Source organism: Abramis brama, assembly GCF_963993115.1.
Source record: "Abramis brama genome assembly, chromosome: 16".
Taxonomy (NCBI): Eukaryota; Metazoa; Chordata; class Actinopteri; order Cypriniformes; family Leuciscidae; genus Abramis; species Abramis brama.
The window spans coordinates 30,051,510-30,067,039 of NC_139978.1; the positions used below are offsets into that span (position 1 = coordinate 30,051,510).

Below are 15,530 nucleotides of genomic sequence, written 5' to 3' on the forward strand. Positions count from 1 at the left end.
CTATCTGAATACTCGATTCTGATTGGCTGGAAGGTGTGCAATAAAACCGTTTAATGCACAGGTAGTTAATATCACTGGTCACATACACATACTCTAATGAGAGTTAGTTGACAAGTTACTTCTAGTTAGTAGAATGTCTAAAGTGGACCATCAAAATAAAGTGTAACAAAATAGCTTTGCTACTGTATCGCTACATTATATTTCTCAGTGACCATGGGGTGTTGTTTTTGAAGTAATTAAACTCACAGCTGCGATGTTAATAGAGAGAGACTGAAAAAACGCAGGTAATTCACACACTAATCTCTCATCTCTCTCGATAATGATTTCAAATAAATATAATTCATTCATTCAAATAAATGTAATCTTACGCACTACTTTATCTCTGTGTCTGATTAAAAGCAGGCAGAATGCTAATCTAACCAGTAACTGACAAAACTAACCATCATCTTTACCCTTCTGGTCACATACTGCGCTGCAAACATCAACACTTCAACTGTAAGAACACTATTAAAAGTTATTTCAAAATGTAAAAAAACAAAAAAAAACAAGTTAACTTATTATTGAACTAAAACACTTTGGTAGCAATTTGAAGCAAAAATTCAGAACTCTAGTGGAAAAGATGCACAGCATTACCTAAGAAAGCTGAGATTGACAGCATAAAGCCAAACACACAGCGTTCAGGAACCTCAGTGCCCGTGTCACTACAAGCAAAATGAGAAATGCAAAGTATGACAGATGGAAATAAAAACAGATTTTGAATCAGTCAACTAAATCTGAAAGAAAAAGGTGGTGTTTCACAGAATGTTTCTGATCTACAGCCATCAAACTCTTAAAAGTGAATACTATACTATAATGTAGTATATAGGCGAATATAGTGAATCCACATAATACTATAAAATGCACGATTTTTCATCCTATACATTCCAGGTATTCATTCTAGGATTGGCACGTTACCAAAATTTCAGTAGTAAGTACTAATACCAGCCAAATTTCATGTTTTTTTTTCGTACTAATTTTTCTTTTTTTTAAAAATGCTAGGTTGTAAATAAGGACAAACCCACACTTGGGTTAAAAAATATAGTTAAAACATTGTAACCAAGGATTGGATTTGTCCATATTTTTTAATAATTTTTTAAAAACATTTTACAACTTGAAAATAATGCATATTAACTAAATGAAATTAGTAAATAATACATTAAAAGGCTGTAATTGTAACATTTTCGTATAGACTTGGTACTGAAGTACAGATACTTGACAACCCTAATTCATTCAATAAGGTTGCTCTCCATAAAATGTTTCTCACTGACTATTTTTTAAATCTTAAAGGGATAGTTTACCCAATAATTAAATTTCTGTCAATCATTTACTGACCCTCCAGTTGTTCCAAACCTGTATGAATTTCTTTCTTCTGCTGAACACAAAAGAAGATATTTTGAAGAATGTTGGCAACCAGACCATCGACTTCCATAGTATTTTTTTCCCATACTATCGAAGTCGATCCCATTGACTGTTTGGTTACTGACATTCTTCAAAACATATTCTTTTGTGTTCAGCAGAAGAAAGTAAATGATTACAGAATTTTCTTTTTTGAGTGAACTATCCCTTAAAATGATGCATGACTCCTCATAGATATCTGGTACAAATAAAACTGAAAAAGCAGTAATCTCTCAGGATCTTACCTTATGTATGGAAAGAGCAGGTCAGCATGGCCCAACACGACCGCTGTGGCGTAAGAGATGAGCAACGTAGCAGATGACCAGGTAACCAGAGCCACCGGTAGAGCACAAAGCCCCCGCTGAAACCACCACATACTGCCCTCACATAGGGCCGGTCAGAGGAAACTCACTTACTGAGGTCACCAACATGAAGAAGAATCACTAACACATGAAACATGGAGCTTAAAGGTCAAATCAACCCAACAGAGAAACAGAGAAAGTTACACACACATTGAGGACCGGATTCACATCAAAACTGAACAAAACCAACGCTCTTATTTCCTCATGCAAACACCGGTCGACCGAAGCTCAGCATTACCAACTGAAAAGGAGATGAACATCACATGATGAAGCTGAATTAGTTACACAGAAATTATTGTGCACAAACACAGAAGAAACATGATAGTAGTTCAGAGTGGGTTAGTGCCTGTGGAATCTGAAGTCTTGCGCTGATCGGGTGTGTTTTTGTGAGATGCTCTCCCTAAAGTCCTGTGACCGAAGTCAGCTGACACTTATTCAGCGTGATTTCACTTTCTGCACTCAGAAATGAACACTCACATGCACTCACTAAGTCCTCTGCACACGGTCACCTCTGAAGGCCAGTATGTTAACCACACTGGATATAGCACATCGACATAGGCTACATCCATCGACATATAGAAAAGGACATATAGACAGTCTAAAGTTTGGATTAAACAAATTTTTTATGTTTGTGAAAGAAGTCTCTTATGCTCAATCTATTTGATGAAAAATACCTTAAAAAAAAGTAATATGGTGAAATGTTTCAGGTTTGTTGAAGGCGATTATATCAACAGTTTTATAGTATTGTAGATTAAGTGCAGAGGATTTTATTTTGGAAGTCTTCCACTTGGAAAGAGCCACTGTGGTCAGAAAGGCCTCACAAAACACTATAGGGTGGTTAGGGTTTGGGGCAGTAACTGCTCCACAATGCAGATGATTCATTTGTGAAATACTGTACACTGTTAGCTGAAAGACAAACACTGTTCATTTACAAAAAGCAGAGCAATACACAGTTGGAGTTTAATAAAATACCAATGAAATTTCAAATACATGCATGACTTAATAAAGAAAATATTAACTGGTTATTTAGAATAAAGGCCCTTTCACACAAAGAACGACAACTATAAAGATAGCTACAACGATGACTATATTAGCGTTCACACAGTAGCAGACGGCATCGTTCTGTTATAAGCGCGCGCTGCGGATATGTCGTCTGCCTCTTTAAATGCTCGCGCTATTAAAGCAGGATGGATTCTGATTGGCTGTTAATGTTTTTAGCGGGAAAAAAAAAATCGTTCTGAAAGTGATTCCAACCATACCGTTTCTCTGTGCCATTATTGTTGTAGTTGTGGTGCGAACTCTGCTACTCTTTTATATTTAGAACTACGTCTTTATGGTTACCGTGTCCTTGGCGTGAACAGGCCTTAAATCTCCACTAAGCATATTAAAATATCTTGCCATGTTAATTGCCATATCACTACAGCCCTCACAGAAGACAAACTTCCCACTAGCTGTTTTTATATTTACATGATTTTAATGTTTTACCATTTATTTTTACACTATGATGCTCAAAAAAACAACAAAAAAAAACAAAAAAAAACATTTGCATTGCACTCCAAGGTACTTCAAAGAATACCACTACTATGGTACAAAAACCATGGTATGTTTTTGCTAGTATAAGAATTATATTAAAACAAACTGAGGCAGTGATCAAGAAATCTGCTAACATAAATATAACAATCTTTATTTCATGACCATTAATCTATTAAAAAGAAAGGTATTTGCTGTAAATCAACAAAACAACAAAATCCTGGTCAAAGTACAAATTAATACAAATATGCAAATGCAGTTGCAGCGACAGACATCATTTTCTTCAACTATGTGTGTCTTGCAAGTTTGGTTGACCTCAGCGCGGCCCCGGTGGACGGGTGATGCTTAAAAAAGGGAGAAGCACAAATACACAGAAACCCACTGACATAAGATTCACAACAGGATTAAAACATTACCAATCAAAGACTCGCACCTATAGACTAAAATAACATGTACAAGCAACTGCTCAGAGGTAGATGCAAAACAATAACGCGTTTTGAGAAATTTACATTGAGCTTGGCCACTCTGTTCATATTCTACCATTGGAAGCACCCGATACAGAACTGCAGGGTTTATGTCCATTGTTTTGCAAAATAAAGGTCTCAAAAATCCAGTTTACTCTGAAACAAATTGGCATGAAGGTAAAAAAAAAATATATAATGACTGATTTAGCTATAAGAACTCAATGAAACAAGCAGGAATATGAAATTGCATCTTTGTCGAGTTTGATGCTGTGAACATAATTTACTTACAAACAAAATACGATTTACACGAGGCTAAAAAAAATATCAAAATCGCTGAGTCCAACTTTTACTGTGCATAGGAGTATAACGACAGTGACAAATAAAAGGCACAAAAATAATTTAGCACAGGTTATCACATTAACTAAAGTATTTAGACCACAAACGATTTGTAGGTTTTAATAATCTATTATTAAAGGTTCACATATGTACAGTGTAACTTTCTAGACATCTTTCTTGGGCCCAGTTATTATTAGGAAAATATGGCACTATCAAAATACTGTTTCTAATACAGTTTTTTATTATTTAGTGACATGGACATACCTAAGTAATAATAATAATCCCATCCAAAACACAATAAACACAAAGAAACATATGCATAGAAAGAAAAACTGTATCTATACTGTATAAATTAGTTAACTGAATGACATCAGAGAGGCTGAATTAGCATTATGTGAAATTCTTGATGTTTCTGCAATATTGATGGAAACACCTGTGGCTTGTTTTTCATGTCAATGTTATCTCTTACCTCTCTGAAAGCTCTCAGACAGCAGCACAGCTTTGTATTGGCAACAGTGATGTGTACTGGTGTGTAAGTTTAAATTGGTTCAAATTTCATTTAGAAGCGAATGGCCACAAAGTCCACAATTAATACCTATGGCATTCTGTAATTATCACATAATTACATTCAGATGTATCGTTGGTCGTAAACGGAATAAATTATACACTGCTGGCCAAAAAAAAAAAAAAAAAAAAAAAAAAAACATTAAAACGGAAAAATATAACAACTTTGGACATTCATAGTTGTGGCCTCTGTGGCAGATCTTCTATTCTTTGACTTACAAACTATGGCAAAACAAAAAACTGGTCATCTAACATTGCAATACTGACAACTGAATGGTGTTATAACCGTTGGATGCCTATTCTTTTTAACATTCCCTTTCAGCCTTCAAATATCCTCTCTTCATTACGAGAACAAAGTTTGTAACTGCAGCCATTTGGGCTCGGTCTCTGTGATTTGTGTTTCACATTCACTGAAGTGCGTGACCTACTGGAGGTGTTTGAGGAGCAGGGGTTAGTGGTGATTTTTGCTGTCCGCCTGAACTCTGGATGGAGACGGAGGCTGGATGCTGAAGACACGGATGTTTAAGTGCGTGGCGATCTGGTTACAGACACTCACGCAGTACCGCACCAGATCAAACGCTGACAGCACCTACGAGCAAAAAGGAAAACGTTCAAGCATGGCATATGCATTTTTGATACTGCAAGATGAAAAATTTAAAAGCAGCAAACCGTTTGAGCTTTTTAAGAGGTATGCTTTTTGAGGTTAAATATAGGTGAAGATCATGAGCTTCCTAAAGTTAAAGAGCCATGATCTACCAGGCTCAGCTGTAACTACAGTGTTTGAGGGCGGGTCAAAGTAGACATTGTTCGCGGGCAGCCAATGAAGACCATGGGCTGGCATTATGCAAATTTGTTACATTGTTACATACATATGTAACGGGAAGTGAGACCAGAATTCCTGACGACTCGTTTCAGGCAGATCAGAATCAGTTCTTTCTTCTGGAGACAATAACTCCATTAGAAACTTTGTAGACCCTTTACCAAACAGCTATATTAAACACTACATGAAAGGTAATACCTGAAAAAGCATAATTGGGGCACTCAATGCGAAACCTCACTCACAATCAATTTTGCTTCTGTATTCAGACATATTTCTAGGTGAAACAGGGTGTTCAATGAGAGGTGGAAGTTTTGCGTTTGGTGAGCTAATAAAATATTTAAACTCAAATCAATATTTTGTGTATAGTTGTTTAATTATGTCATCCGGGAGACATTTATTAAGAAAGTAAATAGTGTCAATTTTAATTTCATGTTTTTTTTAAATGTGATTTTAGTTGACTGTCTCTGAATGACCTTTTTTTCAACTTAGTTTCAATAACCAGTCTCAGTAGACCGTGGAAGTAGCTTTGCGATGTGAAAGTTAAAGTATGTCTGCATACTACACTGAGCTCTTTATTTCAAAAGAGCGAGGAGAATCAATGTTTTCAGACAGATCCTGAACGTACCAGAGCGACCCACAGAAGACAGTACTCATTAATGAAACTGTTGAAGTACTGATTCAGAAACAGCAGCGCTGGTCCGGTGAAGGCCAGGTCATTACGCGGCATTTCACTTTTTGTCATATGAGCAACCTGGAAAACAAACCAGACGTGATTTTAGTGACATTCAGATTAACTGATACTAATGCAGCTCGAGTCTGACAGATTGAGATATTTAAAAGATATGAACTACAGACAACAATGTCAATTATTTATGCTAAAATGTGCAGAAAATCTTACTAACAGCAATTTTATGCTTGCGTGCAGCTCAAGGCATAATTCTTCCTACCAGTTATAAACAGCAAGCTAAGGCCAAAAGGTCAGGTAGAGGCAGGGCCTGACATTAACTTTTTTGCTCACCAACAAGTGTGGCTAGTGGTTTTCCAAAGTTACTAGCCATATAGATATTTTTAATATTCTCTCATAATTTGGCAGCAGGGATATTAGGCTGCTGTCACTTTAAGACCTGACGCACGGATCCATTATACTGTTACGCATGCGTTTTCTTTCTCAACTGTTTACGTTCACTTAAATACATAAATGACTGTGTTCATGTGAATCCTCGCCGGCATTTTGACATTATGGCATTGTGTGTATTTGACTGTTTAAGCGCAATAAGCAGCGGAAAAATAAATAAATTTAGTAGCTACTGTGAGGCGGGTTTATGTGCACGCACTTTGGGTATCAGCACAAAATCTGCAGGAATGAGTAAAATTATGAGCAATACGTGCAATCTCACGCCGAAATTCAAGCCTCGTAACACCAACATTCACCTGGAGCAAATGAAACTGTATTGGAAGCTCAGTATCAGTATTTTTGACAACAGTACATTGCACTTAGTTTATTGTTTCTGATGCCTTATAATCTGCCAGTAGTATTCATGTGTTAGGAGCAATTTATTAGAGTACTTATTTAGTGAAGCTGAAATAAATACAGTATAATGATGCCATAAACTTACCACCAGTCTGTTGGTGATTTTGGCCGAGACAAACCCAAATGCTAAGATGTATAGACAGGGATGTCTCTCAAAGAGCTGCACCGATGACTTCTTATAGATCATTAGAGCAAGTGTGATGACCACTCCTATATGGAAGGATGGAGACAAAACGCTTGTTCCCTAATAAAAAAATAAAAAAAATAATAAAAAAGTTGTGCCACTAATTTAGACTTCATATAGTAACAAGCTTCTTTTTTATTTTTTATTTAGTGCAACTCATGTATTTATAAAAATGCCTGACACATACTATTTAAAAAATATATAATTATCAAATGTTAATTCAATTAAAAAAACAGGTTACTTAATTAAACAGAATTAAAATTAAATGAAATAACAGAAAAATATTAAAAGACATTGTAATTTTTATTTTCATCTTTTTGTATTTTTTTCCACACACTTTAGCTTTAACTTACCGCAATAGTTGATCCATTTTTGCCCATTCCACCTGTGAAAATAACCCGGAAGTAGTTTGTGCAGGAGAAAATGGCACCCAGAAGAGTGAAAAGGGCTGGTACTATTTTAGCCTGGATATTCATCACAGGGATCTGAAAGATTAAAAACAAATCTCTGATGTCCTGTTTCATTATATATAGCAGCATATACTGCAGCATGTGCTAATAACCAGAATGATATAATCCGCTGGTGTGGACACTAACATATCTATCGTTCTTGGTGTGACCGGGCCGTAAATGTTTAAAATGTAAGGGATTCTGCATTTCCCTCAACACATGCAGCAAGCTAGAGATTTCCTGATCATTATATATAGATTAAGCACATTTGACCTTGAGCATATGCTTTAATCAACTGACAAAAATTTGAAAGAATTAAGATTGATTTAAATTACCACAGATTGCCAAAAAGCTGTTCCTCCAATGGCAGCCAGTAAGTACATGATTATAATGAAGATTTGTACTTCAGTCACATCAATTCTGCACAAGCAGAGAGCAAAGAGAGATTAAAAGAAGAAATAAAGTTAGTTATGTATTAATCTCATTCTTTTTATCTGTAGTGCTTTATCAACAGTACAACAGCAGTCTGAAAACTGCCGGTTTCCCATGAGTAGACCAGACCGTTCAAATATAATATTTGGGTAACACTTTAGATTAGGGAACACATATTCACTATTAACGAGGAGTTTTCCCCTCAATAAACTTCTAATTACTGCTGTCGTTGTAGTGGTTATATTTAGATATGGGGTAGGATTACGGGATGTAGAATATGGTCATGCAGAATAAGGTATTATTATGTGCTTTACAAGTACAAATAAACAGCCAATATGCTAGTAAAATGCATGCTTATAAGCAACTAGGTAACAGTGAATAGTGTTCCCTAATCTAAATCTTTGTGTACTGAAAGTGAAGTACAGGAGCCATGAATTCTGATAAAAAAGGCGAGTTTTCACTCACATGCCAAAGCGCAGTGTTCCAGAAACATACGTCTGCCAGTGGGCACAATAAAACATGAACATGCCCACAAAACAACAGAAAAACATCCAGTCAGGGTGAGTACCCATCTGAACTGCTATACATGTGCCCAGGATCACAAACACTGCATCAGAGAAAGACAGAAAACAACAATACAGGCTTCAGTAAGACATTTGGCATGTACATATGGCCATCTATTTAGGGATGCACAGAAATCTTGCCAAAAATATGATTATAAACTTACTTTAACATTGTATGAGAGATGGAAAACAAAGCAGTGTACATCAGATCCATGCAATCATTGCCTTAACATACTCATTGTTTCTGCTTAAATGAATACATCATTTTAGCTAACCCATGATTTGTATAAACTTAGAACTGTACCTTTCTGTCATATGGACATTACATTGAAACAACTCTTATTTGTAAAGTAGAAACATGCATTTTCTATAAAGCTGCTTTGAAACGATATGTAATGTGATATGTGAAAAGCGCTATTCAAATAAATGTGAATCTAACAGAAATGGAAAAGAATTAGCAAAGTTATTTTTCCACAATTAAAAAATAAAATAAAATCTAAATTAAATAATAGTCTAGATGTTATTTTAGTAATGCCAAGAAATATATTATAATAGTAGCCGACTGTATTTGCATACACAAACGTGAGCCGACCTGTAGAAAGGGAGTCACAGCCGTGGTCAAACAGCTCGCCGAGTGGCGTGCTGCTATTGGTCCGTCGTGCCTGCTTCCCATCTATGGCATCCAGTGATTGGTAGATGAACAGACCCAAAGCACAGGCTAAGTATGCCCACGTTGGTGCCTGAAAAAGACAGACAAATTTAAATAAAACAGGCTTAAATTTCTGTCGAGTACTTGGATGCTTTTCACAGGAATTTGTGAGCCAATGACCAACATTCAACTTCATACTAACAGCCACAAAGGTGGACATTAAGTTGTTCTTTTATCACTAATAAATACTAATGGTACATGGAGAGAGAGAGTGTCGTATTGCAGACTGTGGTTTCCACATTGTCATAATGTTTTCCATAGCAGCAGGACCCATAAGACCGTTATATCTGATAAACAGAGACTGTTACAGCCGACAGAACAAGCTGTCTGACAATACACAGTATCTTATCACGCTGTTTAAACAGACCACAGCAATTATCTCCTCGGTAGAGCTCAGAATATTATAAAGTATGGCCTTCATAGACTACATGTGAGGCAGGGTAAGATGCAAAGCCAAGACTTTATTGCAATTGCTACTTCATATTCATAATTACATTAGAACTGATATTAAAAGACCACATCCTACTAGTGACTATTTCAATAGCTATTAAATATTCATAAATGGAATTAAACTGATATAAAAATTGACAAAAAGGTCATGTCCTAATTGTGACCCCTAAAACAATTTAAAATGTATAATGAAACTAAAACTGACATAAAAGGACAAAAAAAGAGAGACAGTGTTCTAATGGTGACCACTGTAACAGAAGTTAAATATTCATAATTAACTGATTATAAATCATCAAAAATGTCATGTCCTAATGGTAACCACTGTAATAGCTACTAAATCATTGTTAGATTAAAATCGATCTAAACAAACTAAAAAGACCATATTCTTATGGTGACTACAATAATAGCTTCTCAATATTCACAAGTGGACTGAACTGATATTAAAATCAACAAAAAGACAATGTCCTGATGATGACCACTGCAATAACTATTTAATATTCATAATTATTAGACTAAAAACTATAGTACAAAAAACATTTCCTAATGCAATAGCGGGTTGTTAAATATTCATAATTAAAATAAAATCAACTGAAAAAGTCCCTGACTACAATAAAAGCTACTAAATATTCATAAGTAGACTGAACTGGACTGAACTGAACAACAACAACAACAACAACAAATGGTGACCACTGCAAAAGCTACTAAATATTCAAAATTAGATTCAAATCAATTTTAAAATAAACAAAAAGACAATGTCCTGATAATGACCACTGCAATCACCACTAAATATTTAGAATTAGACTAAAACTGATATTAAAACTAGCAAAAGAGACCAAATGCTACTGGTGACTACTGTAACACCTACTAAATATTCATAACTGATATTAAAATCAACAAAAATGACTAAGACCTAATGGTGACCACTGCAAATGCTGCTAAATATTGATAATTAGACTAAAACTCATATTAAAATAATTAATAATAATTAAAATAACTGCTTAACTCCTTTAAACTGAACTATATGTTGATAGTCTGCATTATACCACTGTTAGTAGGTGAAAATAAAATTAATTAGGAGGTGATTTGTAGTTGATCCATTTAAACCAATAATCCAATATACTGAAACAGTGATCGTTTAAGTAAAGCATGAGCATACCTGTTCGGTGGCAGTAGGGCAGTAGTATACCAGTATCAGAGTGGTGATAATATTGGTAGCAAGTCCCACTATAGTGATGAGGTTCGGAGCCATCCAGAGAGGCACTTTGCTCACCAGCCAGCACCAGTATCCCTGCATGAAGGACTCCATGAGGGACCGTCCCGCACTGCTGTACTGATGATCCTCCAGCCGTTTCAGCTGCTGCCGGGACAGACGGGATACGGGAAGCTCCATCAGCTTGGTCAGGAGACCGGAGCACTCTTCTCCACCTGTCACGGTCAGGTCACGGGCCACAGAGGAACTGGTTTCAGAATCGGGCTGAGCCCGGACAGGTCTCTTGTGTGAGCTCATGCTTCTCTGAGGATCTGTGTGGATGTGGTGAGTGACTAATCCACAATGAGTTTATGGGATTAGATCTATGGGAACACAACCATTAGCATGCAGAAATTAATATGGAACAACTCTAGACACCACTGGAAAACAGGAATTGATATTTAACTAAATGTTTTTGTGGGGTGGAGTAATAGTTAACTGCTATTTAGTAAATGATTTCCATACAAAGAACAAGTTGCACTAAGATCTGAAAAAATCTATAGTTCTATCCATAGTTTAATGTATTACTCAGGGACAACAGAGAATATCCATTTGGACAAAAACAATCTGCATGAACCATTTCAGTCCGGCTTTCGTCCTCTCCACAGTACAGAGACTTCTCTTCTAAGAGTAGTGAATGACCTCTAATACTGGTGTCCTCAGCCTTCTGGTCCTCTTGGACCTGAGTGCAGCTTTTGATACGGTTTGCCATTCTGTACTCCTATCTCATCTAACTGCTATTGGTATTACTGGAACTGTCCTTCAGTGGCTAAGCTCATATCTCTCAGACATGCAACAATTCATTAGCATTAATAAACACAAATCTTGTTCTGTCACTGTTTCCCGTGGAGTGCCTCAAGGATCTGTTCTTGGTCCACTTCTATTTTTAATCTACATGCTTCCTCTGGGTCAGATCATCTGGCGTCATGGTCTTAAGTTCTACAGTTATGCTGATGATACACAAATCTATCTTACTGCTCAGCCTAATTCTGTTTTTCCTCCCCCTTCAATTACATCTTGGCTATGATCTCAAAGTATAATGGCTAAAAAACTTCTTAAAACTGAATACTGAAAAAAACACAAAAAAACAGAAGTAGGCCCTAATCCCTTGTCTCCACCCAACATGACTTCTCAATTCATATTGACGGTGTTATGGTTTATCCTTCACCTACTAGAAGCAATATTGGGGTACTATTTGATTCTAAATTATGCTTTAAACCCCATATCAATCAGCTTGTTAAGTCTTGTTTTTTTCCATCTTCATAAAATTGCCCGTATACGACCTTCGTTAAACCTCAAAGATGCTGAAACAGTTGTCCATGCTTTTATAACCTCACGTCTGGACTATTGCAACTCTTTGTTTTAAGGCCTACCCACTAAAGCCCTTGATTGTTTGCAATTAATTCAAAACTCAGCTGCTCATGCCCTTACATTTAACAAAAAATCAGCTCACATCACTCCCATTCTACAGCAATTGCATTGGCTCCCTGTTATCTTTCACTTTCAGTTTAAAATACTTGTCCTAGTTTTCAAAGCTTGTCATGGTTTAGCACCTTCTTAACTTTCAGAATGAATACACCCTCATGTCCCTGCCCGTACTCTGAGATCGAGTTCTGAGAACTTGCTTGCAGTACTTAAGTTCAAACTATCTACTGCTGGTGGTAGGGCATTCAGCACTTCAGCTCCTAAACAATCTCCCACACAAAACCTCAGTGCTGTCTCCTCACTCCAGACCTTTAAAACTGATCTCAAAAATAATTGATTTACATTATGTTTTGATAAACTGATTCTGATTGTCTACTTTCAATTTCAATGCTTACTTTGGTTGCTGTCTCGTATGTTATAGGATCACTGTCTGTCTGCCTGTTCATATTGTTGTATTCTGATTATATATTTGTATCCATCAACATTATGTAAAGTGTCCTTAGGTTCTTGAAAGGCGCTATATAAATTCATAGAGTACAAAATAAGAAATCATCTAGTCTTTAGCAGGTCTTAAAATTTGGTAAATACAACCTCAGATGAACCATGACATATTACACGGTGTCATTATTTATTTAACAAAATTCAATAGCTTGTAGAACCACCTTTAGTAGCAATAACTTGAAGTAATTGTTTTCTGTAGGACTTTTTCAGTCTCTCAGATCATTGTAGATGAATTTTGGCCCACTCTTCTTCACAATGTTGCTTCAGTTCATTGAGGTTTGCTGGCATTTCTTTATACACAGTTCTCTCAAGATTCCCGCCACAGCTTTAAATCTGGTTGAGGTCTAGACTTTGACTGGGCCATTGCAACATCTTGATTCTTTTCTTTTTCAGCCATTCTGTTGTAGATTTGCTGGTGTTTTGGATCATTGTCCCGTTGCATGACCCAATTTCAGCCAAGCTTTAGCTGTCGGACAGACGGCCTCACAATTGATTCTAGAATACTTTGGTATACAGAGGAGTTCATGGTCGACTCAATGACTGCAAGGTGCCCAGCAGGTCCTGTGGCTGCAAAACAATCTCAAATCATCACCCCTCCACTACAGTGCTTGACAATTGGTATGAGGTGTTTGTGGTGATATGCAGTGTTTAGTTTTCGCCAAATATGGCGCTGTGCATTTTGGCCAAACATCTCCACTTTCGTCTCGTCTTGGATGCTTTCTCCTGGCAAGTCTTTTTCTGATTGTACTGTCATGAACTTTAACATTTAACATGTTAAATGAGGCCTGTAGAGTTTGAGATATAGCTTTTGGGTGATTTCTCTGAGCATTGCACGGTCTGACCTTGGGGTGAATTTGCTGGGAAGATTATCAACTGTGTTGAATGTTTTCCACTTGTGAATAATCCTCACTGTAGAAGGATGGACTTCAAATGGTTTAGAAATGGCCTTATAACCCTTCCCAGATTGATGCGCAGGAACAATTGCTTCTCTAAGGTCACTGCTGTTGTCTTTCCTCCTTGGCATTGTGTTAACACACACCTAAATGCACCAGACCAGCAAACTGCCAAAAACTACTGCTTTTATATAGTTGGTCATGCTTGCTGATGATCAGTTAATCAAAGACATTTGATTAGTAGCACCTGACAGCAACTTAGTTTTTCATACATGGCTTCTCCATTTTGGCCTAGTTTTTGTTAAATAAATAATGACACAGTGTAATATGTGAATGTGTTGTTGTTCATCTGAGGTTGTATTTACCTAATTTTAAGACCTGCCAAGGACCAATGATTTTTGTTATGTCGTCCTGATTTGAAAACCATAGAATTCAAGCTTTCTTTTACACATGACTGTATATATATATATATATATATATATATATATATACACACACAATTCAGATTTCATTATAGCAGATGTTCTACCATGCTTTTATAAGTTACTTAATTTGAGGCCTCTAAAAATATTAAGCTAAAAAAAAAAAACCTATTTATGATCTTCACAGTCCCTATCACATTTTACATACATTTTTATTTCAGGTAATATTATAAATGTGATATAAATAATTAAACAGTAAACGCATTGTCATTGTGATTAATAAAATTCGGTTGAGCTCAACAATACATGCCACCCTAAAATACACCTGATACTAAAGAAAAAGGGCAGGACAGAAGAGAAATGATTCATTGGGATCTAATAAAACCAAACCCTTGCAATGTGACATTGATCAGTCTTGTATGTTTTATGAAGAACTCACCAGTTGACTGTATTTATGAGATCTGTAACAGCCCATTAAAATCCTTCTACTGGATGATGACGTCAACTTGATAGCAGGATGAGTGACGTCGTCAACTTGATGGCGATCTGTCAAACGTGTCAGGCAACAGAAATGTGATATAACGTTACGTTTATAATTGTAATTACATAAACACATTTTTACAGGCAGCGTGATTAATAAAGTTGTGAACAACAGTACCTTTGTTTAAGTGGTGAAGATGTCTTCTCTCCTCGCAGCATTACCCTGGAGATGCCCGTGTGATGCTAAAAGTTGAATTCGTAAATAAATGATAAATAACTTAGATGAGGAAATGCCAAGACGAACAACCGTTCGCATGAAGGGGGAGAGGCTTTGGTGAAGGATCGTTAACCGACGGCAGCGCAAACGGCGTGGATGAGATGCAGAGGCGTGAAAAACGCTTCAATAAAGAAACGACAACACCTTCCGGAAGTACGCATTTCAAAATAAAAGAAAAATATAAAATATAATTTAAATTACATTAATCAGATCTGTTCATTTTTTTATTTCATTATTTAAATGTGGAATCAAAAAATGAACAGTCATTAATTCGTAAAGAATCAAAAAGTGTTAGTTAGGTTTCTTATAGATGTCAGCAATGCGTACAAAACCCATTGCTTGAAATGAAAGGGTAATATAAACTAATAGTGAAATGTGACGGTACGTATAGTTTGGCCTAGGGCTTTTATTGCTTTTCATACTGCCCTTATTGTTCTATTTGTTTATGTACAAAA

General features: G+C 36.2%; 2 protein-coding genes across 6 annotated transcripts in view; both read right to left on the bottom strand.

The window, feature by feature from the left end:
* The window catches only part of dram2a (DNA-damage regulated autophagy modulator 2a), a 7,688-nt gene extending 5,476 nt beyond the window's left edge, over positions 1–2,212 (bottom strand). Inside the window, exons 1-4 of one of the 3 annotated variants that reach the window (XM_084086633.1) lie at positions 2,143–2,212; positions 1,947–2,037; positions 1,680–1,849; positions 634–701 (exon numbers count right to left, since the gene is read on the bottom strand). In XM_084086633.1, the coding sequence (XP_083942759.1) occupies positions 634–701; positions 1,680–1,810 (199 nt within the window). In that variant the 5' untranslated portion in view covers positions 1,811–1,849; positions 1,947–2,037; positions 2,143–2,212. Of the gene's footprint in view, positions 1–633; positions 702–1,679 lie in introns of all 3 variants that reach the window. The other 2 variants (XM_084086632.1, XM_084086631.1) reach the window with 2 other exon arrangements.
* Positions 1,781–15,230, bottom strand: cept1a (choline/ethanolamine phosphotransferase 1a). 3 transcript variants are annotated; one of them, XM_084086630.1, is made up of 11 exons: positions 14,977–15,208; positions 14,758–14,864; positions 10,985–11,400; positions 9,262–9,409; positions 8,572–8,713; positions 8,010–8,094; positions 7,579–7,710; positions 7,127–7,285; positions 6,136–6,261; positions 5,119–5,279; positions 1,781–1,877 (listed from the first exon to the last, which is right to left on the bottom strand). In XM_084086630.1, the coding sequence occupies exons 3-10, from the start codon at positions 11,333–11,335 to the stop codon at positions 5,142–5,144; spliced, it is 1,281 nt and encodes a 426-aa protein (XP_083942756.1). In that variant the 5' UTR covers positions 11,336–11,400; positions 14,758–14,864; positions 14,977–15,208; the 3' UTR covers positions 1,781–1,877; positions 5,119–5,141. The 3 variants fall into 3 exon arrangements, with proteins under 3 accessions (XP_083942756.1, XP_083942755.1, XP_083942754.1); XM_084086629.1 differs by lacking the exon at positions 1,781–1,877 and adding an exon at positions 3,447–3,670 and having other exon boundaries at positions 14,977–15,217; XM_084086628.1 differs by lacking the exon at positions 1,781–1,877 and having other exon boundaries at positions 3,447–5,279; positions 14,977–15,230.
* Positions 15,231–15,530: the final 300 nt, after the last annotated feature.

Bases quoted from the DNA above. Each gene is read 5' to 3' on its own strand.
- cept1a (XM_084086630.1), bottom strand. From the start codon at position 11,335: ATGAGCTCACACAAGAGACCTGTCCGGGCTCAGCCCGATTCTGAAACC. The intron at 7,711-8,009 runs GTAATTTAAATC...TTAATCTTTCAG, and splicing joins CAGCTTTTTGGCAATCTGTG to ATCCCTGTGATGAATATCCA. The intron at 6,262-7,126 runs GTAAGTTTATGG...TTTGTTTTCCAG, and splicing joins AAATCACCAACAGACTGGTG to GTTGCTCATATGACAAAAAG.